The sequence below is a fragment of the Melanerpes formicivorus genome, unplaced genomic scaffold (assembly GCF_026170545.1).
Source record: "Melanerpes formicivorus ecotype bairdi unplaced genomic scaffold, bMelFor1.0.p_v2 SCAF_50, whole genome shotgun sequence".
In the NCBI taxonomy this organism is placed as follows: Eukaryota; Metazoa; Chordata; class Aves; order Piciformes; family Picidae; genus Melanerpes; species Melanerpes formicivorus.
The window spans coordinates 5,096,728-5,118,663 of NW_027142402.1; the positions used below are offsets into that span (position 1 = coordinate 5,096,728).

General features: G+C 44.7%; 1 protein-coding gene across 7 annotated transcripts in view; it reads right to left on the minus strand.

Annotated features, from left to right (window-relative positions):
• FYN (FYN proto-oncogene, Src family tyrosine kinase) overlaps nucleotides 1-21,936 on the minus strand; it is a 133,210-nt gene that overhangs the window by 15,667 nt on the left and 95,607 nt on the right. For 5 of the 7 annotated variants that reach the window (XM_068160561.1, XM_068160558.1, XM_068160559.1 and 2 more), the window contains 7 exons: nucleotides 21,350-21,607; nucleotides 20,037-20,133; nucleotides 14,383-14,481; nucleotides 13,172-13,275; nucleotides 8,385-8,534; nucleotides 5,920-6,084; nucleotides 1,287-1,466 (listed from right to left, as the gene is read on the minus strand). In XM_068160561.1, coding sequence (XP_068016662.1) covers nucleotides 1,287-1,466; nucleotides 5,920-6,084; nucleotides 8,385-8,534; nucleotides 13,172-13,275; nucleotides 14,383-14,481; nucleotides 20,037-20,133; nucleotides 21,350-21,596 — 1,042 coding nt within the window. In that variant the 5' untranslated portion in view covers nucleotides 21,597-21,607. Of the gene's footprint in view, nucleotides 1-1,286; nucleotides 1,467-5,224; nucleotides 5,381-5,919; nucleotides 6,085-8,384; nucleotides 8,535-13,171; nucleotides 13,276-14,382; nucleotides 14,482-20,036; nucleotides 20,134-21,349; nucleotides 21,608-21,936 lie in introns of all 7 variants that reach the window. The other 2 variants (XM_068160563.1, XM_068160564.1) reach the window with 2 other exon arrangements.

The window sequence follows — 21,936 nt, forward strand, 5'->3', positions numbered from 1 at the left end:
AATGAAACTATGAAACTATGAAAAAGAGATCAAACAAAAGCAATTCTAGCAAAAGCAATAAGGACAGAGCTCCTCTGTGCCAAGGAAAGCAAGGAGGTTCCCTGAAGCTTTTTAAAGAACACCTGGGATGCTACAGGTCCCTTCCCAATCTTGTCTTCAAACAGAGAAGTGTGGCAGTCTCCTTTAAATAAGGTCAGTGGATGGGTTTAATAAATAAGGGGGAAAGACAGATGATTAGGCATTTCTCCCTTGATAAATCTTCAGGCCTCAAGCTCAGATCCAAAGATGTAAGATGTTACAGTAAAAACTAGCACAGTGAGCCAAAGTAAACCACATACTTCAGAAGGACTTTGAGAATTCTTTTTAAGGGGAAAAGGCAAATGCTTGTCACCAAGACATATGATTAAAGTGTGAGTTAGTCAGGGCTTGGATGCCTCTGAGGAGGGACGTGGGCAGGCACCTGCCAGGAAAATAGAAATCAACTCCAAACAGACTGAAAGAAAAAAAAGCACTTAAAATTTCAGAGTGTATCCTCCAATGCACAATGAAACTTCCCTGTGAGAACTGATGTTTCCTATTTGCTTCATTTGCCTTTCCAAAACAAGCAGATTTTTTTGTGTGCTGCTCTCAGCACCCCTGCTGGAGATCTGATGGAGTGAAAAGTTTTCCTTGTCTCAGCTTACTTCATTGGTACCAGATAAGTAGCTTGAAGAAAAAAAAAAGAGAAGGGGGAAAGGAAGGGGAAAGAGGAGAAGAATCACATCTGCAAACCATGTATTAAAATGATGAATGGGGTGGACTGAAAATTAAGCTGAGATGGGAGAGCGAGGTGCAGGCGACAGAACTCAGGGCTGCTGAAAGCAGAAACAGAAAGCTTAGGCTGACAAGTGAACGCTGCAAGGAGATGCCACATTGAACTCTCTGGTGCCAGGAAAAGCCAGGATCTTGGGGAGCAGCATGTCACATCATTCAAACCTAGACAACGCAGACCTCCACTTGCCAGGGAAGTTCAGATGCTGATGCAGTTGGAAGTACTTAGGCTGCACCAACTTCTCCCTCCTCCACTTAGTGGAAATTTTCTTTGTAGATCTTGTGGATTTCAGATTTTGGAGCCCGGTTCAGAGCCAAGTTCATAATTCTTTTGAAGCCAGAGGTGAATTTAGCTTTCTGTTCCCTCTCTCCTTCCTCACACCCTGTTAATGCATCACCCTGCACCTTGCTCTGTATCCCCAGGGAGCATCAACACAGAAAAAGCCAGTTATCAATAGCAGCAGCTCTGACTTCACCTTTGCTCATGTACTCTGTGACAATATAGATGGGTTCTTCAGATACCACAGCGTAAAGTTGGACCAATTTGTCATGTTTTAGTTTCTTCATGATTTGGGCTTCTTCTAAGAAGGATTCTGGAGACATAGTGCCAGGCTTCAGGGTCTTGATAGCCACTTTAGTATTTCCATTCCACGTACCTACAAGCACAGATACTTAGTTAGCTCAAACACCTTCTGCTCTTGCTGTCCGCCTGATGCCTATTGTGACCAAGGAATAAACTAGCAAGGACAGGGTTTCCCATTGTTGCCTTCTAATTGTGCTCCTCCCACATTTCCCTCATATTTTAGTCTTTTTTTCCAGTATACTGAAAAATAAGACTCCCATTGGCACAGGAGCACAATCACTGTTGTCCTACTCAGACAATGCTTCACTGGTGTCCATGGAAGCTTTCTCTGAGCGTGAAACAGGAGTCTCCTGAAATCCATCTTCATGTATTCCCTTGCTAACAAGTAATCGCTACAGACAGCACAGATTTGGGCAACAACACTGCTTAAACTTTCCTTTTGCAAGACACTTTGACATGTTGTTTTTGTTCTGAGTCAGTGGCAAAGAAATATTCACAGAAAATCTCCCAAGAAACAAGTTCTGAATCGATTTAATTTTAGAAACACAGGCCTGTTTCCAAACGGAAATGTGTCTTTTTTTCCCCTTCCCCTCCTCATCCCCAGAAGCCCAGCAGCTGTTGATTGAAAAGGAGGTGGTTCCTGTCCACTACACTTTGTTCTTTACTTGTGGCCAGCACTGAAATGGACAAGCTCCATGGCTTTTCAGTTATCACCTAGCAAGCCTTCTGTAACACCTGAAAGCCTGCACAAGGATCTGGAGAAAGCTGATTCAGGGTGTCCCACAAGAGGTGGGACTTCATGTAGGTATTTGCAAGGGGGAGGAGGACTGGAAAGGAAAACAATACATAAATCCAAGCATCTACCTATGTAAACAGGGTGTTTTTCTTTTGCAGATGGGGACTAGGGAAGGGAAAGGAAGACAAAATTAAAATGGGAAGAAATACCACTTCCCTAAGTGCCTTCTGATTATCCCTTACCCAGACTTGCCAGAACCCTGCTCCAGAGCCAGGGCTGAAATGGCTTTGAATGGAACTTGTGATCTGTTGATAGGGAGCTGCTGTGTGATACGGCAGAACAATGCTAAATGACTTTGGGAATTAATCACATTGGGTAAAAATTACTCCTCTGCACTTAAGCATGAGGATAGCAGAAAGCTTCCAAAGTACATGAAGATGCAGACAAAGATCTGATTCCTATAAATTAAGATGTCATCAACAAAGGCAATGTGTGAAATAAGCCTGGTTTGTCTTTGTTAAAAGCACATTAACAGCTACCAGGGCTCAGCTGCTGCATGGGAACTGGTTAAGCCAAAATAACTTCATCATGAGCTTTTGCAGCCTGCCAGAGCACAAAATGCGATGGACTGGCTTTTGTGCAAGTGGTCAGGTCCCAGCTGCCATCTTGCCTAGCCAAGGCCAGGGGAGGAGCAGTGGGGGAGCCTCTGCCTGTGCTGTCTCCTCACTTCGAGGGCAGTCCCCAAAGCCACACACAACACTGTCTGTCTGAGAGAGGCTTGAGGCATGTTAGCCAAAAGCATGCAGCACAAGTTTGGTTCTCACCATGCCTTGATTTTCTTCTGCTAGGTGCACAGTGATGGAGCAATGTCTTGAGTTACTACCACTGCTACCCCAGCATGCTTGAGGAGGACTCTTGAGGTCTTAGTTTCACTCAGTCCTTCAAATCAGAGCTGAAGCAGGACATTACCTTAGTGGCACTCCTGTGTAAGCTGGGAAGGATGTGGATTTGCCTCCTGAGGTCCAGGAGGGTGACCAAAATCTTTTGTGATTCAAGGAGGGTGACCAAAATCTTTTGTGATTCAAGGAGGGTGACCAAAATCTTTTGTGATTCAAGGAGGGTGACCAAAATCTCCTCTGATTTTTCTGGGGAAAGGGAGCATGTCGTATCTGGAACCACTGAGGTTCTAGACCAGAAAGTGCCATTGGTCACAGCTGCTTTGCAGAGGTACAACAAATGACAGGAACCAAGAATGAAACCCTGCTTTCATGGGCAACAGGGTTTCTGTCACTGGCACTATTAAAGTAGGATTTTACCTGGTGTGTTTCCAGTATTAATTGTGTACTACCTTAATAAAAATCCCAAGACTCCTCCCGTTACCAGGACAGGGTTTCAGCAGTTCTATTTTTAGATCTGTTTATTACTTTCTCCAGTTAAAGCAAGAAAACAAACCAAAAAGCTTAGCTATCCTTTCAAGCCCAGGTTTCAGTTTAAATTGCTACATTTTGGTTTGGTTGTGGCTTGGTGTGCTTCTCTCCACTAGAAAATGAGCACAGACTTCCCACTGAGTTCCTCCCATATGTAGTTAGTTACTACTTAATGCACTTTTTATTCATCTTTATTGTGTTATTCTATTCCCACTTGGTAATGCTTCAGGGGCTGTTAACATTTTTATTATACATTACTTTAAGAAATGTAATTGTCAAAATGGTAACACTAATTATTGCATTTCTGACAGATATTTGGTACTGGTACTTGGCACTTCATTGCTCACAGCTGATTTGTTTATTTTTTTCACTGCATTTGCTCCTTTAGCTTATTGTATCAATCTATGGCATACAAAGCTGACTGCTTAACGTGAACTTGAAGCTCTCACATGCATTCAAGATGGAGAGCAGGAGGAGGAAGCTGCAGCTAACTGGGAATGCTTGCTCTGCAACAGGCCAACTGTAATTCTCTGATATTCTGTGAAGATCCATATTTCTAGTCTAGAAGTTCTATAATTTTCACAGACTTGCTGCAGTCTTGCCATGGAAAACAGCTGCAAGGACCCAGGAGAGCCTGCTGGGTATTTTGGTTGTACATACTTCAGTGTCACCACAACAAAAAGAGAAGCTAAATGCCTCCACCAGATTTTCCCGAAGGAACAACATAAAGCAAGTCTTTATTGGAACTGGTCAGTTTAAAGGGGCTACACTGAATGCAATGAAGCACAAAAAATTAAGCCCATCTCTCATTAAGTGACCACTATATTGTGCTTCCATTCTATGGTCATACTAAGATTTATGTAGCTTTTAAATTGCTATTGTTTTATAGTCATTAAAAAAACCAGGGAGGCCCATGGTGGGGCAGTAAGGAAAGCTGGCAAATATGCAGGAAACAATGCCAGTGGGTTTGGAAAATGTCAGTCTTTCTGGACTGATCTAGTGTGGGGTGTCCCTGCCCATGGCAGGGGGGTTGGAACTAGATGATCCTTGTGGTCCCTTCCAACCCTGAATGATACTATGATACTATGACTTCCAAATGAGGGGTCAGCTGGGCTGGGCAAGTCTTGCTTCTATTGTCCCCAGTCTTGATATTGAGTTAGGGGGTTCTGCTGCAGACACAAGGTTCAAAACAGGCTTAAGAAGTGGGTGCATGTGAAAGCTAGCTTGACAATATCAGCTTGGTGATCCTTGGCCTTATTTTTAAACTGGGAGAGTGGATGGAAGCATTTGCAGGGTCTGATCCCATAAGAGCTAAGAACAACAGTCAAGGAAAGAAAAATGTCTACTTACAGATTAATTTCTGGTCAGCCACTCTGCCTTACAAGTTTAGCTTCATTCCTATTTTAATGCCTAGCATGTGTGTAGTTACTGAAACAAACCCAGAGCAATTAATGAGGTTTAATGCTCTAACCTCTCATACCAATGTGTGTGAGTGAAAGGAAGCTTCCCCACGGATTACCCTGCTCAGGTCTGACCATTTTAGGCAGCACAGACTAACATTTCCTACTACCCTGAGGATCTAGGTTTAAGATCTCTACTTGAAATGTTTATTTCTGCCAAGAGGGCCTTAAAAGATCCATCCAAAGCAAAATATATTCTCTGCCTTACCACGCCACACTTCAGCGAAACAGCCCTGACCAAGCTTCTGCTCCAGAAATAATGAATCACGTGCAACTTCCCATGCATCTTTAGCCAATCCAACAGTTTGGGGGGTATTATTCGTAGCAATCACAGTTAAGTTAAAACACAAACCATCAGCTTTCTCTATAGGAGAGGAAATTGATAAAAAAAAAACAAACAAAACAAAACACAAACACAAACATACTTATAATCCACAACGATGCATGCATTGAGAAAGATGGAAGGTGACTCGGCTCTCAGCGCTGCATTACAGATCATTTGCAGGCACTGGCTTCTGGAAATTGAAAGCAAGGACTCTTTGTTGTTATTTTGCTTAATTTATTTAATTTATTTTAATTAGCTTGCAGAGAAAAGGCTCCTTGGGATAATTCATAGCTTACTATGCAAGCCTCAATTTGTTCTTAAGGCAGCGGTCGTTCGTCAAAATCAAAACCTCTCAAGGAAAGGCAGAATTTCAGTTCTCTTTGGCCATCAGTTACAGTGAAGACTGAAGATTTTTCAGAGTCAAAGGCATGACTGCAGAAAACTTTTCTCCTGACAGTTTGAGTTTTCTTGGGTGTTTTTTTCCTCCCACTTGTGGGTCACAGCGTCCTACACAGTCACCTTCCATCTTGTAATCCCCACACTGAGAGCTATTTGAGAATAATTATTTTTCTCCATACCCATCCATACTTCCCCAAACTGCCCATTGCCCAGTCTCTTGATCAACTGTAGGGATTCTCGTGGAATTTCCCAGACATCTTTGGTTTTGACAGACAGATCAGTAAGCCTTGGCATTCCTTTATGACAGGGGACTACTAAGCGGCAGCAAAGACCTGCAGCTCTCTCTGATGGAGCCAGAAGTGAAGCCAACAGCAAAGGAGAGGAAAGAAAAAAATAGTGTGACATGAAACAAAAACAGTAAGCATCAAAACAATGCTACTCACAACAGTTGTTAGTTGCATACCACAAAGCATCCTGGAAGATTAGGAATTGAACACTGAAACATATTCATTTGAGAGAGAACAGGGAATTTGTTTAGTCTCTGCTTGTCACAGCCTGAAATGGAAGGTGACAGCCAATGGTTTCTCTTGTGGGCTCAGGATTTCCCTTCTCCCACAGTGCTGCATTAAGATAACTTCACAAGTAACTGGTACACTAGAGCACAGCACAGCTTTTTAAAAGGCATCTCTGAGTCACAAACAGAATTCTGTCTGTAGTCAACGGAAGAAACAGAGAAGATCAACTTCTGAAAATCACAGCAAGGAACATTTGGCAGACACTTGTTGCTGTTTTTATTTGCCTAGGTATCCTGGGACAAGGTATTGTCTATATTCTGCTCTGTGAAAAGGTGCTTCTGTAGGTGTCTTGTAAAAGACTTGCTCTGCCATTCTTCCTGGAGGAAACCTTTATTAGTGCGTGCTCCAGACCTACACTGTTTAGGGCACATTTATTACATCAATCTCTTGCAAAGCCTCAGAGAAGACTGAGCTGTGACAAAAGTCACAAGGCACTTTAGCAAGAGTAAACCCAATTATAGATATACACACATAAATATGTATACACAGTGCTGTGTACATCCTGTACTGCACAAAGCAGGCTACAATAGAAAGCTTACACAGTGACTTGTATCTCTAAACAAATGCAGGAGCCATGCTGATCTTTACAGCATCATTTGGGCTCCTCTGACCTCTCCCTAGAAGCAAATCTAGGTACTCACAAGGCACTGAGCTGATCTACCTCCCACAATTCAGGGTAGGCAGTTAGAAGCAGCCTTTATGTTTCAAGTCAGCTGGGCTAGGCATGGAATGAGGGCTCCTGTGTTCACCTGAGTCTGGGGGACCACAGGTGAACCCTCTGGAATGTGGGGCTGTACCATGCCCTCCTGAGCTACCCTACCTGGATCCTACTGGTTATGCCTCTCTGTTGCACAGAAGTGATTGTTTCCAGATCTATTTGTTTCTGCATCTGGGTATGGAAAATAGCCAAATAATATGACCACAGTAAACTAAAATTTGGCATTTATCAGCTGGTACAGTTGAAAACTATCTTCCTTAGATGTCATTTTTTTAATACATTATTTAGCTGAGTTTAATGTAGAGTCACCAGAAACAACTAGAAATTCTCCCAGGCAGCATACAACCATCAGAAACTGGGTGGAGAAGACAGCCAGATGTCTAGTATGAATAGCACAAGAATACAGCAGAGAGAATACAAAGAATACAGGAAAAAAAAACCCCACCCCACAGAGAAGTTGATTTACCAAGGGAAAATAATGAAAAGTTTTGGAGCAGTGAGCATCTGGGGGCATCTGTTAATACCATGGAAAAGTAAGGGAAAAATCAAAAGCAAAACAACTCAAAATGCAAATTCCTGCTTAAAAAGAACAGCTGTGCTGAGAAGCATGGCAGCCTCCTGTGTAAGTCTTCTACTGGTTGTCCTATGGAGAGGTTTTGGGGGGCTTTAAAGTTGTGTGTGTTGTACACCAGTGACAGCAGGATGGACTTTTGGGTCGTGCATGCCACATTTTAATCACAGGAATTAATAACTCCCCCCCTAAAAGCCAGAGCTTGGTGGGTAGACACAAGCAGTGTACACAAAGAAATACCCACCTGGCCATATTTGTATTTAAAATTAGACCAATCATGATTTAAATGTGAATACTTGGCACATTGAACACAAGTCCACTGGGAAAGGGAGGAAAAAAAATAGAGTCAGGTAATAAATGCAAATCTTCTGGTCATTGGTTTAGGTGACTGAATCCCACAGTGCAATTCCCTGTTTGCTTGATTAGCAGTAGTGTGCTGCAAAGCGGTGCACATCAGCACTGCCTTCTGCACAGGGAATTCATGCTTTGTGATGTGCAAATCAAATTCAGTAATGCTGTTTGCTTAGAAGAGGGAGAGCAAAGGCAAAACCTTCACCTCAGCAGAGTGCTAACTTTTAAAAGCTCAGCTGCTGTATGCTGTGAATGGCACTCAAAGCCATTTGTAACCGTAATGGGAAAGGGATAATGGAAGATGCATTACAACAAGCAAGAGCCATAGCTCAAATGACTCTTTAGGGCATCTTACACATACATCAGCTTAGCAGTAAACACTTTTGTTTTAAAATCCTTCAGAGTGCCATTTGTTATCTGAAAACTTACCTGAATAATGCTGAACCAGCTGCTGGAGAGTTTCAAACTGTGCCCGGGTTGTGATATAATAGCCACCGTTGTCAAGCTTTCGGATCTTATAATGTTTGACATGATCTCCTTTCATATCATCCCAGTCTCGGATAGACAGGGAATAGGCACCTGTGCCAAGCAAAGGAGAAAGGAAAAAAAGGTGGAAGCAGCCTTTAGACACAAGGATTTTGGTTTGCTGGTCAGTTGGTGTCAAGTGAAGGGGAAGTTGCTTCCAAACAAGTGCTTACTGTAGCTTGAAAAGGAACAAGTGAGTGTATCACAGTATCATAGTATCAGTCAGGGTTGGAAGGGACCACAAGGATCATCTAGTTCCTACCCCCCTGCCATGGGCAGGGACACCCCACACTAGATCAGGCTGGACAGAGCCTCATCCAGCCTGGGCTTAAACACCTCCAGGGATGGGGCCTCAACCACCTCCCTGGACAACCCATTCCAGGGTTTCACCACTCTCATGGTGAAGAACCTCCTCCTCACATCTAGCCTGAATCTCCCCACCTCCAGCTTCATTCCATTCCCCCTAGTCCTATCACTACCTGAGATCCTGAGCAGTCCCTCCCCAGCCTTCCTGTAGCCCCCTTCAGATACTGGAAGGCCACAATGAGGTCACCTCAGAGCCTTCTCTTCTGCAGACTGAACAGCCCCAACTCCTTCAGTCTGTCCTCATAGGAGAGGTGCTCCAGCCCTCTGCTCATCCTCCTGGCCCTTCTCTGGACACCTTCCAGCACCTCCACATCCCTCTTGTAATAGGGGCTCCAGAACTGGACACAGTGTAACACAATGAAGTAAGCATCACAGAATCAGAGAAAACATCTGGTTGGAAGAGACCTCAAAGCTCATCCAGCACTGAAAGGTCAACACTAAACCATGTCTCAAAGTGTCAGGTCCACATACTGCTTAAACACCTCCAGAGACAGTGACTCCACCACTGCCCTGGGCAGACCATTCCAATGTCTGATAAACCTCTCTGTGAAGAAATATCTCCTAGCATCCAGCCTGAACCTCCCCTGGTGCAGCTGGGAACCATTTCCTCTAGTCCTGGCTCCAAAATCAGTCATCCAACATTAGACTCCTAGGGAAGAGCAGGATGATGGGGCAAGTACATAGCAATGCCTTCTCAAACAGAACTCTTCTGAGGTTCACACCATGTCCCTTTCACACTTTTCTAGACAGAAATCAGGACTTCTGTGTAAATGAAAACTCACATTTTAACATTTACTACTTCTGGGTGTCAAACTGACTTTTCCTGTTCTACATGCTGGGTTACACTGCAAATACTACAGTCAGTAAGTGCCAGTGGATGGTAAATAGCAAGATTTTCATAGGAGGCACTGGAGATAAGGGGTTGCTTTCACTGACACCATGTCAGCTAAGGGCAGGAAAGGAAAAGCCCTGCCAGACAACTTTGGACAGCATGAAAGGTGAGTGATGTCCTACAGGTCTGACAGCAAACAGCACCAACTGCTGCTTATCCCAAGTCAGAGTACTTTCCAACATACCTGTCAGCCTCACATCCTCTAGAACCACCTCCAGCTAAAGAGATGTGGTCAAAGCCCCATTCCTGGAGACATTCAAGTTCAAACTTGATGTGGTCCTGGGCAGCTTAGTCTAGTTGGAGGTGTCCCCACTGACTGCAGGGGGATTGGTCCCTTCCAACCCAATGCAATCTGTGAATCTGCAAACGAAATGGTTTCAAGAACTCCCCCCCGCTTTCCTGGATGTCTCCCAAGGGAGAATTTTCCCTGACCACATTAACCTGCAACAGGTCACTCTGGTGAGATGCTCCCTGCCAAGAGAGCTGCCATACAAAACCATCTCCACCCTGACTCCAAGGACTTCTCAGATTCACTGCTGTTCATCCTCTAAATAGGAGGAAAAGGGCTAGCAGTTACACAGATGATCCTGCTTCATGAGAATGGGAGGCACCCTGAGAGGACTGACAGGGTTTTTATTCCCAAGTGGAGAAAGATACTGTTCAGGATGTTTGTCTGAGGAGATTCTGCCACAAAGTACATCCCTCTCATCTAGGAGTTGAAAGCTTTTTTGGGGGGGGTGCAAGCACATCTTGTGCACTCTTTGAACCACCATTCTGAGCTGCACACTGTCAACCAGCCTGCTTCCAGGCAGCGTTCTCCACCTCTGCAGTTATGAGTTCTGATCCAGTGGCAGCAGCTGTATTTGCTTTAGTCACGCTCCCTGCCTATCTGGTCACTATTTTAGATTCTTTAGGAAAATGTAAACAATCTGTGGGCTCCAGGTCTGCAATCAGAGAGCTGTGTGGGTGGCCCTCTGTGGACCCCCGCTGACCTCAGATCAAGTTGCAGGACCAGAGCTTTAGTTGAAATCTGGACAAAACCCGTGGAACCAAGATGGATTTCATTATTCATCTCTCGAGGCTGTTGGTTATTTATACTGCTCATTATGATCTGGTGACGAATTGAAGGGTAAGAGATACACGCAGTAAAAATTGGGGCAGAAAGACGACACTACAATATATCATCCTAATGAAAATTTTAAAACAACAAACCTAAAACCAGACAGCCTTGGAGGGCAGAGATTGAAACCAGGTGAAGGATTACACAGACAAGAGCTGATGAAGTACCTAGGTAGTGATGCACTGAAAAAAAACAAGCCCGAAAAGCCAGCTCAAGATGATTTATTTTGGGAGTAAGAAGAGAAGGCAACCACGATCAAGGGAGGTTAAATTCATGCTGAAGTCATCCATGATGATACTTTTAACATGATCCTGATTAATTTTGTTATTGTTATTATTTAAAGCAGAAGGGACACTTCTAGGTCACAAAACAATTCCTGCCTCAAGCCCAAGATGACTGGGCTTTGAGAAGACTTATGGCAGAATCCACCACTCGAGCCCTCCCAGATGTCTCTCTCCTCTCTCATGAACAAGATCTCTCTGTTTTCTTCTAATGACATGCTGAAATACCACAAGGCAGAGAAGGGGAGTAGGCATTTCTGACAAAAAACAAGCATGCTGGTTTTTTTCCCCCCCTAATGGCTTTGATTCAAACTTAGCCTGAAGATGCAGAAAGCCTCAAGTTCAAATGCAGAGAAACGAAGCTTGTGTTCTAAGTCCATCCGTGGTGGATTACTCCATTTCCCCAATGCTTCTGTGTCACACAAGAAGCTCTAGAAAAAGAGCCCTGACTTAGCTAAGTAAGCAGCCCTGCAGAACATACCCTCTGTTGCTGTAGAGAAAGTGGTCAACAGACCAAACTGATAATGTGGTTTAGAGAAACAGTTTTGTGTTTGTGGTTAGGATCCACAGATGTCCTCAGGAGTAAGATTTTAAATGAAATCCTGCTCCTCATACCCATCACAACAGCTGCTGGTGAGCATGAACAGGTGGAGGCTATCTGCAGAATAGCCTCACTGCTACAGAAGGTATGGTGAAGCTGTGGGGTGACAAGGTAGGAAGCTAGCTGTCTGAAACAACAGCATGTCTGCTCAGGTTTTGTATCAGGAAAGTCTTCAGAGTTAAAGGCAGTGATGGAAGAATCCAGTGACTGCAGGACTCAAAAATACAACACAATTTTAGATGACAGAAGGATGGTCAGGTAGAGAGGAGTGGGAAGTAGTGCTGCTCTTTAAATCCCTTTGCCATCCAGGATTCCAACCATTCTGCATGCTAACTCTAGCTGACAGAGTGCTCTGATGAAAAGGCACTGACAAGACAGTGCTTTATTACATGAACCACCATCAGACTTCAGAACTTACATGGAATTAATTCTAGTGAGTTATGCTTCCCAGAGCTATTGTTTTGGACTGCTGGTTAATTGAGAAATGGCCAGGTTTGTTTTCACTTAGTTGCAGGTTTTCCACTTAATAGCTGTATGAGTTGAAGAGATCTTTTCATACATGTGAAGCTTTGAAGATGATGTTGACAGGCCTCATGAACACCAGGTAAAAGCAAAGACAGCACACACCAAGACAACTGGAACTCCTCCAATAATTTGAGAGGCAAGGAGGAGGATCTAGCCTTCCACTTGACTACTTCAGTAGAATGATGCATCCATCAACAGTACATTCAAGACTTTATGATTCTATCAATTAGAAATAGATTATTATTATTCTTTTTATTGCTCATATATTAATTTAAAACTGCCACCATCTTTTAATTTATCTTTTAAATTTAGGGTTTGGCTTTTTTGTTTTTCACTCCCCCAGGCATCCAGAATTTGAAAGGCCAAGAAATCCTCTCTCTTCCCAAAATAAGAAGCCATACCTCCCTCCTCCCAAAATCTTACCTTATGTGCTCCAGGCAAGAAGGTTCAAAGATTCTGCTTGCTCAGAAAGAGTAATTTTCACCAAACCAGACTGGACAGTCCCAGCATATATTCCCAGTGAGCTGTCTGGCTGTGCCTGGATCTGAATATGGACACCAGGAGGTCTGGCTCCTGTAGCTCCATAGCTGCTGTTCTGAGGGACTACTCTCCACCCATCTCCACTGCAACAGTAATGTCCTCAACACAGGTGTTGAGAGAGACAGGGTGATGTTCAAGTGTGACAGCACCCTGCCTGTGCATGACTTGCCCTGCAGACACTATGCCCATGGCATGGGTTGCACTTGGTCTGCTCTCTGCTTTGAAGACCTGGGACGCCAACACCTAATTCTGTAGCACATACCTACACAAGATGACACTTACCTCTCTCCTCATACCACTGAAAACAGAACTTCACTAATTTAGCACAGTTTTTCTCATCTGTCTTCTCATCTGTGGTCATCTTACCTTTGGTAGTTTCACTCTCTCGGATCAGGAAGGTACCTCTGGGGTTTCCAAATGACAACAGCTGCCTCTCGGCATCTTTTCGGCCAAGTTTGCCAAAGTACCACCTTGAGGAAACAACAAACTTGGTGAGAGAAAGCACTACACAGGATTGCTAGGTAGTGTCACAGAGCTCAGATTATTTGCAGAATCCATGGCTCCTCCAGTGTATTCAACCATTTTTGCCATACTGTCTCTCTTTTACTGTGATGAGAAGCTAATGTGACACACCGCAGAGCAGATTTTGTGTACCTGGTGCAGTAGCACTTTGCATTAAGCCTATCATCAACAGATGCTGAGGATGCTTGTTTGGGGTCTTACAGCAAAGGGCAGGCTTTGACAAAGAGGGAGAAAGACATGGTGAGGGGGAAGGAACAGTCAAGGAAAAGAGCAGGAGAAGGTGTTGCTGCTGAAGAGCATTACTTTTACAGATGTTGCCATAAACTCCATATGAGACTTACACACTGATGTATTAGTGTTCAATGTTTTTCTTGCAGCACAGCTATAAAACCTCAGCAGAAGGAGCAGATGCAACCACTTTACTGTGGCTGTATAAGACTTCCAGGGTTTCAGTACCTTTTTCCTTCCTGCAGCACTTTTTAGTTCTAATGCTGTGTGTTTCACAACCAGCCAAGCTCAACCTGAAATACAGGCTACAGTAGTACTTGCTCAGCTGTGTAAACTCTGCCAGTGTATCTTTTCTGCTGTAAGTAGTAGGGCTACACACAGCAGTCCATTGTCCACGTGGGTATGTCCTCATTATGCTGCCAGCTGTATGCATTGGAGGCATCCTACCTGTTGGAAGGTATTTGTTGATACAATGTGCCCTCTTCAACAGTCTGCACACTAATTGATTCCAAATATTTTTACAAGTTGATTCAGGGAAACCAAGGGCACCTTTTGCTTGAAAGCTTGAAATCAGTTGACACTTGAATAAAGGCAGCAGATCTATGTTCCTTTAGACTTTCTTCCTTTGTTTTGACATTGAAGAAGCACTGGGCTTGTGCTGCTTTTGTTACTAATTACCTAATTATTTATCAGTGTGACTAAGGACTGAAGCTAAAATAATGTAAATCATTTGAAAAAAAAATTGCTGCAATCAATCAAACCCAACTCCTCAGGCCTCCTTCAAATACCACACTAATGGGTCTTTATGACAAAGAGAGAAAACATACTCTTCTGCTTGGATGGAATCGACTGGAGCCACATAATTACTGGGAATGTAACCAGTTTCTCCTGTTGTCAAGGACCGGGCCTCCCACCAGTCTCCTTCCCTGCAGAAACAGAGGTGAGAAGTGAGAACAAGACACAGCTGTAAAGGCAATGATCTGACTTTGCTAACAGCACCCAGAGCTGTGTGGTGCAAGAAGAGACAGCAGCTCATCTCTTTATCACCAGCGTGCTTCTGGGGGAGCTGTTTGCATCTGCACCCAAACACCACACACAGTTCTTTACACCTGCTGTTACTGGCTGCAGCACTGATAGTAGTGCAGCCTTCCTCACCTAGCAAAATGGCCTAAACAGACATAACAACCCAGTGAAATCAGGTTTGGTGAGGGCTGGATTTGGACTAGAATGTGGAAAATTATCTCCACAGCAATTATTTCCATCTAAACACGAGGAAGAACTTCTTTACTTTGAGGGTGGTGGAGCCTGGGAACAGGCTGGCCAGAGAGGTGGTGGAGTCTCCATCTCTGGAGTCATTCAAAACCCAGCTGCACTTCATCCTGTGCAACCTGCTCAGCTAGGTGATGGATTAAAGGCTCTCCAGAGGTCCCTTCCAACCCCTACCATTCTGTGACTCTGTGGTTATTCTAACACAGACCCTTGAGAGAGCTTATATAAAAGCTGCTTAACTGAACACTGTCACATCCACTGCCGATTTTTAACTTCTGATGGGGATAATTAACCTGAAACCCAAAGGCATCAAAAAGCTATCTAGCAACATGGAGTTTTAGCTGGCCCTTAAGGATCACACTTCCTTCTCTAGACTCCCTCTCCTGGCCACCTAGAGGAGGTATCTGAACATAGCAAAGGATTTAGCTGCATTTTCAAATACTTATAAACCCTCTATTCTTCTACAAGAAGTAGTCCATGCAGGGCCATCTTATGTCAGCATTTCACAGGTCTGGCATCCAATTTTGTCATGCTCTGATGTGCACTGGGACATGGTGCAGTCCTTCAGACAACTTGCACTGCTGCAGAATGAACAAGTCTGAGGGAAGTTTATTTCCCAGCTTTTAACAGGAAGCAGCCATCTGGGATTTGGCAATTTGCATTTCATCCTCAGCACTAAAGTTACCAGCATTTAATTGCTACCTTTACTCATAAGAGCTCTTTTTCTGTTGCTTGTTTGCCTTCCCCCCCCCTCCCCCCTATTTCTGGACTGCTTAGAAACTCAAACTCTTCCCCAGTTCCCCTCTCTGTAAAACAGAGACTTGTTCACTAAATAAAACACTGTTATCAAACGTGGCCACAGAATTCAGCCTCTTCTGTCAGCAAGCAGTTACACAAACCCACACTGCCTATGCTATCACTGCCAGGAAGGGCTGTGTCAAGGTGAGCTCTCACACTAAAGCTTGAACAGTTTGAAAGGAGGATGAACTCTGTGGAAAACAATGGGAAAAGAGCTTAGCCAGAAAGGAGACCTTCCCAATTCCACAGTTCCAGAGCAGTGAAGAACAAGCAAGCAGCTTTTCTAGAGGCTGGCAGCTGACACTATTTTAACAGACCTTGTGGTAAATGGCCCTGTCTGTTTACAGCCCTAATTTTGCCAGCTGAAGCCCCCATAAGCTGCTGCAGAATGTTTCTGAGAGATTATGCCATGCTGTGGCTGATAAATTGTACCAACTTTGCTGTACAAAGAGCCCACTAGATGGAGGTATTTTATCATATCTAGGGAGGGAAAAAAGCAGTCCCCTGGATGATCACAGCGTCAAGAACAACCCCCTCTGCTTTGACAGAGAAGCTTAAACCTTTCAAAGCAGTGCCAAAAAGGAGGAGAAAAGCAGACTTATTTGACAGCTCCTAATTTTAGACACCCAGCTGAAGTAGGAGTAGCATAGTCAATGGGGCTAGCCAGGGTGTACAGGAGTGGTGGTGGGGATGCAAGGGATGGCCAAGTGATTCTGAACCCCAAAGTCAGGCTCTGCTCTGAACCACCCCTGTGGATGCCTCTTTCCCCCAGACTGCCCTGGGTAGAATTCCTGACTTCAAATCACAGGGATAGCCTCTGCACACTACTTCAGGTATTGCTGGCCTGAGCTCCCAATCCAAAGCATAACTCAAATTTCATTTGGCTAAAACAATCAAATCCCTACCTCTCCAAAAATTCCAGACACACTAGTTTTGTGCACATATAGGCCTTCTGGTTGCAAGTAGCACTGTCAGACTCTTAACAAAATGGGCTTCTTTTTCTCCTCTGGTAAGACCTCACCTGCAGTTCTGCATCCAGCTCTGGAGCCCTCCACACAGGAAAGACATGGACCTGATGGAGTGGGTCCAGAGGAGGAATAAAAGTGATCAGGGGGCTGGGAATGCCTCTCCTATGAGGACAGGCTGAGGGAGCTGGGATTATTCAGCCTACAGGAGAGAAGGCTCTGGGGAGACCTAATAGAGACCTTCCAGTACATAAAAGGAGCTACAGAAAGGCTAGGGAGGGACTGTTTGCAAAGGTGTGCAGTGACAAGACGAGGTGCAATGGTTTGGAATTAGAGAAAAGCAGATGTAGATTGGATGTTAGGAACAAGTTCTGCACCATGAAGGTGGTGGAACACTGGAACAGGCTGCCCAGGGAGGTAGTTGAGGCCCCATCCCTGGAGATATCCAAGGTCAGGCTCAACAAGACTCTAAGCAACCTGAGGTGGTGGAGGATGTCCCTGCTCACTGCAGGAGGGCTGGACTAGATGGCCTCTGGAGAAACCTTCCAACCCAACCCATTCTGTGTAATTTCTGTTACAAGAGAGGAAGCACTCTTACAGCAAAGTGCTTTCTGAAGATTCCCAGCCTGGCTGTCAGTACCCCAGGACAGTGATGGGATCTGTGTTTATAAGGAGACAGATGACTGCAATAGGAACTGAGCTTCTATGACCCTACAAGAAAATCAGTGGATGCTTGTTGTGTGGGTTTGGGGTTTTTTAATCTCTTTTTTTCTCTTTTCCTCCTCTTAGAAATCCTTCCTCCAGGCAGTAATTACCTGCATCAGAAAGCAGCCACCCACACATGGGGGAATCTCTCTGCTGACTCCAACTATGATTACTCTGCAAGTCCTGGTGAGCACCCCCTGACTTCATCAGCTGGCATGTATAAGGAACTGATAATGTGTGGAATATCTTCTTGTTTCAAACTGTGGCACAGTTTGTGCAAGGTTAGGAGAGCAGCAGGCAACATGGACAAAAATGGGTAATAGGTTAAAAAAGGTGTTGATTTTTTTTTTCTCCTAAGTGCCAATTTAGAAGTAGAGAGGTTTTTAAACTGCTGCTCCCTCTACAAGTTGCAACTGAAGCTCCTGTGCTTTCATCTACATCAAAGCTCTCCAGCCTCATGGCTTCATGAAACATTCCACAGAATTACCTGATTTTTAATGTTTAATTCTTTTTGTTTAACTTTAATGCACATTGAGGCAACATTGTGCCCCTGTACTCTGCATTGGTTAGGCTGCACCTTGAGTACTGTGTCCAGTTCTGGGCCCCTCAGTTTAAGAAGGACATTGAGACACTTGAACGTGTCCAGAGAAGGGCAACAAGGCTGGGGAGAGGCCTTGAGCACAGCCCTGTGAGGAGAGGCTGAGGGAGCTGGGATTGTTTAGCCTGGAGAAGAGGAGGCTCAGGGGTGACCTCATTGCTCTCTACAACTACCTGAAGGGGGTTGTAGCCAGGAGGGGGCTGGTCTCTTCTCCCAGGCAACCAGCACCAGAACAAGAGGACACAGTCTCAAGCTGTGCCAGGGGAGGTTTAGACTCGAGGTGAGGAGAAAGTTCTTCACCGAGTGAGTCGTTCATCATTGGAATGTGCTGCCCAGGGAGGTGGTGGAGTCCCCATCCCTGGAGGTGTTCAATAGGGGATTGGATGTGGCACTTGGTGCCATGGTCTAGTCATGGGGTCTGTGTTTATAGGCTGGACTCGATGATCCTCGAGGTCTCTTCCAACCTTCCTTATACTGTGATACTGTGTGATACTGTAAGTCCAACCCTGGAGTTGTTCTATTGAAATGAAGAGGAGTAGCACTAGGGATGAATTTGCCTCACTGATACATGGTGGAAGAAAAAAAATAGAGATGAGAGCAGAATCAGAAAGCCTCTAGGAAGTGACATACTTGGCTGTTAACCCATTTTTACCTCTACATGACAGCAACACTGCACAGAGCCTTCCATTTTATGTTCTCAGCCAAGAATGACAAGATGTTCAGATATAGGTCAGTAGCACATTAACTTGGAGCTGTTATTTTTAAATTGCTAAGGGAGTTTGGTTTTTTTTTTCCCCTACTCTTGTGAGTAGTTAATAAAATTAATTTTAAGCTGATGATTCTCAGGGTGGAGGCATGGGTTTCATCCCACTGCACAACAGCCCATTCTCTGCAGAATTTCCTACCCTGTTCTGCCTGCCTCATCCACCTCTACAACAAAAAATAAGCAGCTTTTAAACTTGGAACACGATTACAGGCAACATCTCTTTTGTCATTCAGATTTTAGCTCACTTCTGTGTAGAGATACTTGCAGCAGATTGCAGAAAGTGTTGGTATCTGCCTTGCAGGAATTCTGTGTGTGGACAGAGCTGGTACCCTCACTTCTACATGTGAGTTCTCTGTGAAATGGTAAGCAGGGAATCATAGAGTTGTCAGTATTGGAAAGGACCTCAAAGATCATCGAAGTTCCAACCCCCCTGCCATGGGCAGGGACACCTCACACTACATCAGGTTGCTCAGAGCCACATCCAGCCTGGCCTTCAAAACCTCCAAGGATGAGGCTTCCACCACCTCCCTGGGCAACTTGCTCCAGTGTCTCACCACCCTCATGGGGAAGAACTTCTTCCTAACATCCAATCTGAATCTATCCATTGCTGTTTTTGCTCCATTCCCACAAGTCCTACCATTACTTCACATCCTAAAAAGTCCCTCCCCAGCATTCTTGGAGCCCCTTTAAGACTAGGGGGAATGGAATGAAGCTGGAGGTGGGGAGATTCAGGCTGGAGGTGAGGAGGAAGTTCTTCCCCATGAGAGTGGTGAAGCCCTGGAATGGGTTCTCCAGGGAGGTGGTTGAGGCCCCATCCCTGGAGGTGTTTAAGAGCAGGCTGGATGAGGCTCTGGCCAGGCTGATCTAGTGTGGGGTGTCCCTGCCCATGGCAGGGGGGTTGGAACTAGATGATCCTTGTGGTCCCTTCCAACCCTGACTGATACTATGATACTGGAAGGCCACAATTAGGTCTCCTTGGAGCCTTCTCTTTTCCAGACTGAATGGCCCCAACTCTCTCAGCTTCCATAAGAGAAGTGAATAACACAACCTAACACTTGTTTTTGAAGTAGAGCTGTGTGTGCTTGAAGGGTTTCTTTCAATAATAGAGCACTTTCCAAAAGTACACTAAACTCAAAGACAGTAAAATTCACAAAGTAAAATTCACAGAAGAGTAAAATTCATAGAAGTAAAATTCACAGACGCACAGAATGTATCTGGTTGGAAGAGACCTCAAAGATCATCCAAATCCAACCCTAAATTCCTGCTTGCATATCTAACTACTTGAGTATCTTACATTTCATTTTACTTATAAACCAAGCAAATACAAGTGTCCACATTCTAAGTTTAAAAATGGTAAAGAACAAACAAATCCCCACTTACGAGCTGTTCAGTATCTGAAACTTTTCTCCTTTCTGAAAACTCAAGTCATCTTCTGTCCTTGCTTCGTAGTCATAAAGTGCCACAAAAAGGGTTACACCTAAAGAAGAAGGTAGAAGAGAATAGAATTAGGAAGAAGTTCTATACAGAGAGAGTGATTGCCCATTGGAATGGGCTGCCTGGGGAGGTGGTGGAGTCACCATCACTGGAGGTGTTCAGGAGGAGACTGGATGGGGTGCTTGGTGCCATGGGTTAGTTGATTAGGTGGGTTGGATTGGTTGATGGGTTGGACACGATGATCTTGAAGGTCTCTTCCAACCTGTTTTATTCTATGAATAAATGTTCTATGAATTCTATGAATTAACCAGGTTGGAAAAGACCTCTGAAATCATCAAGCCCAACCTATCACCCAACACCATCTAATCAACTAAACCATGGCACCAAGCACCCCATCCAGTCTCTTCCTAAACACCTCCAGTGATGGTGACTCCACCACCTCCCTGGGCAGCACATTCCAATGGCCAATCTCTCTCTCTGTGAAAGAGTAAGTAAGTGAATTACACTGCATCACAAATAAAAGGATGCTCTAGAGATGAGGTGGGTAAGCCCAGTTACTACTGTGGCTGCTGAGAAGCAGCCTACTCCCTGGGCAACCATTCTAACCCCTGTGCTTTTCTGAAGCCACTGGGCATGCCACCTCCTTCACTCTGTGCAGTCATCAGTAGTCTGAGTTTGGTATCCATTATACACACTGTAGGATCTCAGGTGGGCAAAGGGGATTTGAAGAGAGAGTTTAGATATAGCCATGCCATGTGTTAACTGCTTCAGGTGGCTTGGACCACACTTTGTACTCCCCAGCAGAGGGATGAGGCAGTCTGTTAGCCAAAGACATCATTTCTCACCCTGGGAGTTAGGAAAGGCAGGGCTGAACATCCAGTTCCAATCCCACTTCAATTCCTTGCACTATTTAATGATGTAACTTCCCAAAAGCAGCAAGGTGAGACAGGTGTGCCTCTGCTGGAGTTACAGACTTTGAAACTCACCTGTTCCTCCCCCAAAAGCAGCAAGGTGAGACAGCTGTGCCTCTGGTAGAGTTGTGTGATTGACACTCACTAACAAGACTTTGAGACTCACCTGTTCCTCCCCCAAAAGCAGCAAGGTGAGACAGCTGTGCCTCTGGCAGAGTTATGTGATTGATACTCACTAACAAGACTTTGAGACTCACCTGTTCCTCCCCCAAAAACAGCAAGGTGAGACAGCTGTGCCTCTGGCAGAGTTATGTGATTGATACTCACTAACAAGACTTTGAGACTCACCTGTTCCTCCTCTCGTACGCAGCGTCCCTGTATGAGAGGAGGAATTGACTCCACCAAACACAGTCAGTCCTTGGCCTCCTGTGGCATGGAAGTTGTTGTAGTTTGGGATTGAAGTCACACCAAAGCTAGGATAGTGCTGCGGAGTGGGATCTGTCCCATAGCGGTAGCCTGAGCTTTGAGTTAAACTGCCATCCCTCTCGTCAGTCAGTTTGGTTGCTTCTTTATCCTTACATTGCACACAGCCCATTATCTAAAATCCTAGGAGAAGGAGGAAAAGGACAGGTGTTCCTCATTGGTGCTTACTGGATCTCTACATATGATGACAATCAAATTAAGCTCACCCCTCAAAAGCCAAGTACTTTGAGAAACACCCCACAGTAGTGTGGATATGAACAGCAAGATGTTGGGGAAAGCTCACACAAAATCCTCCTCACAGTGGTTTCCCACAAAGACCTGGGGAAGGCAGGTCCTGCCTGCTGTTAGGGTAGTGGCAGTCCTCTGTCCTGCCTAGCAATGGATTGCATGGAGGTAGTGTGGGATGGAATCCCTCATTCACCCTTCACCACAAGAGCAAGAAAGGCAGGGAA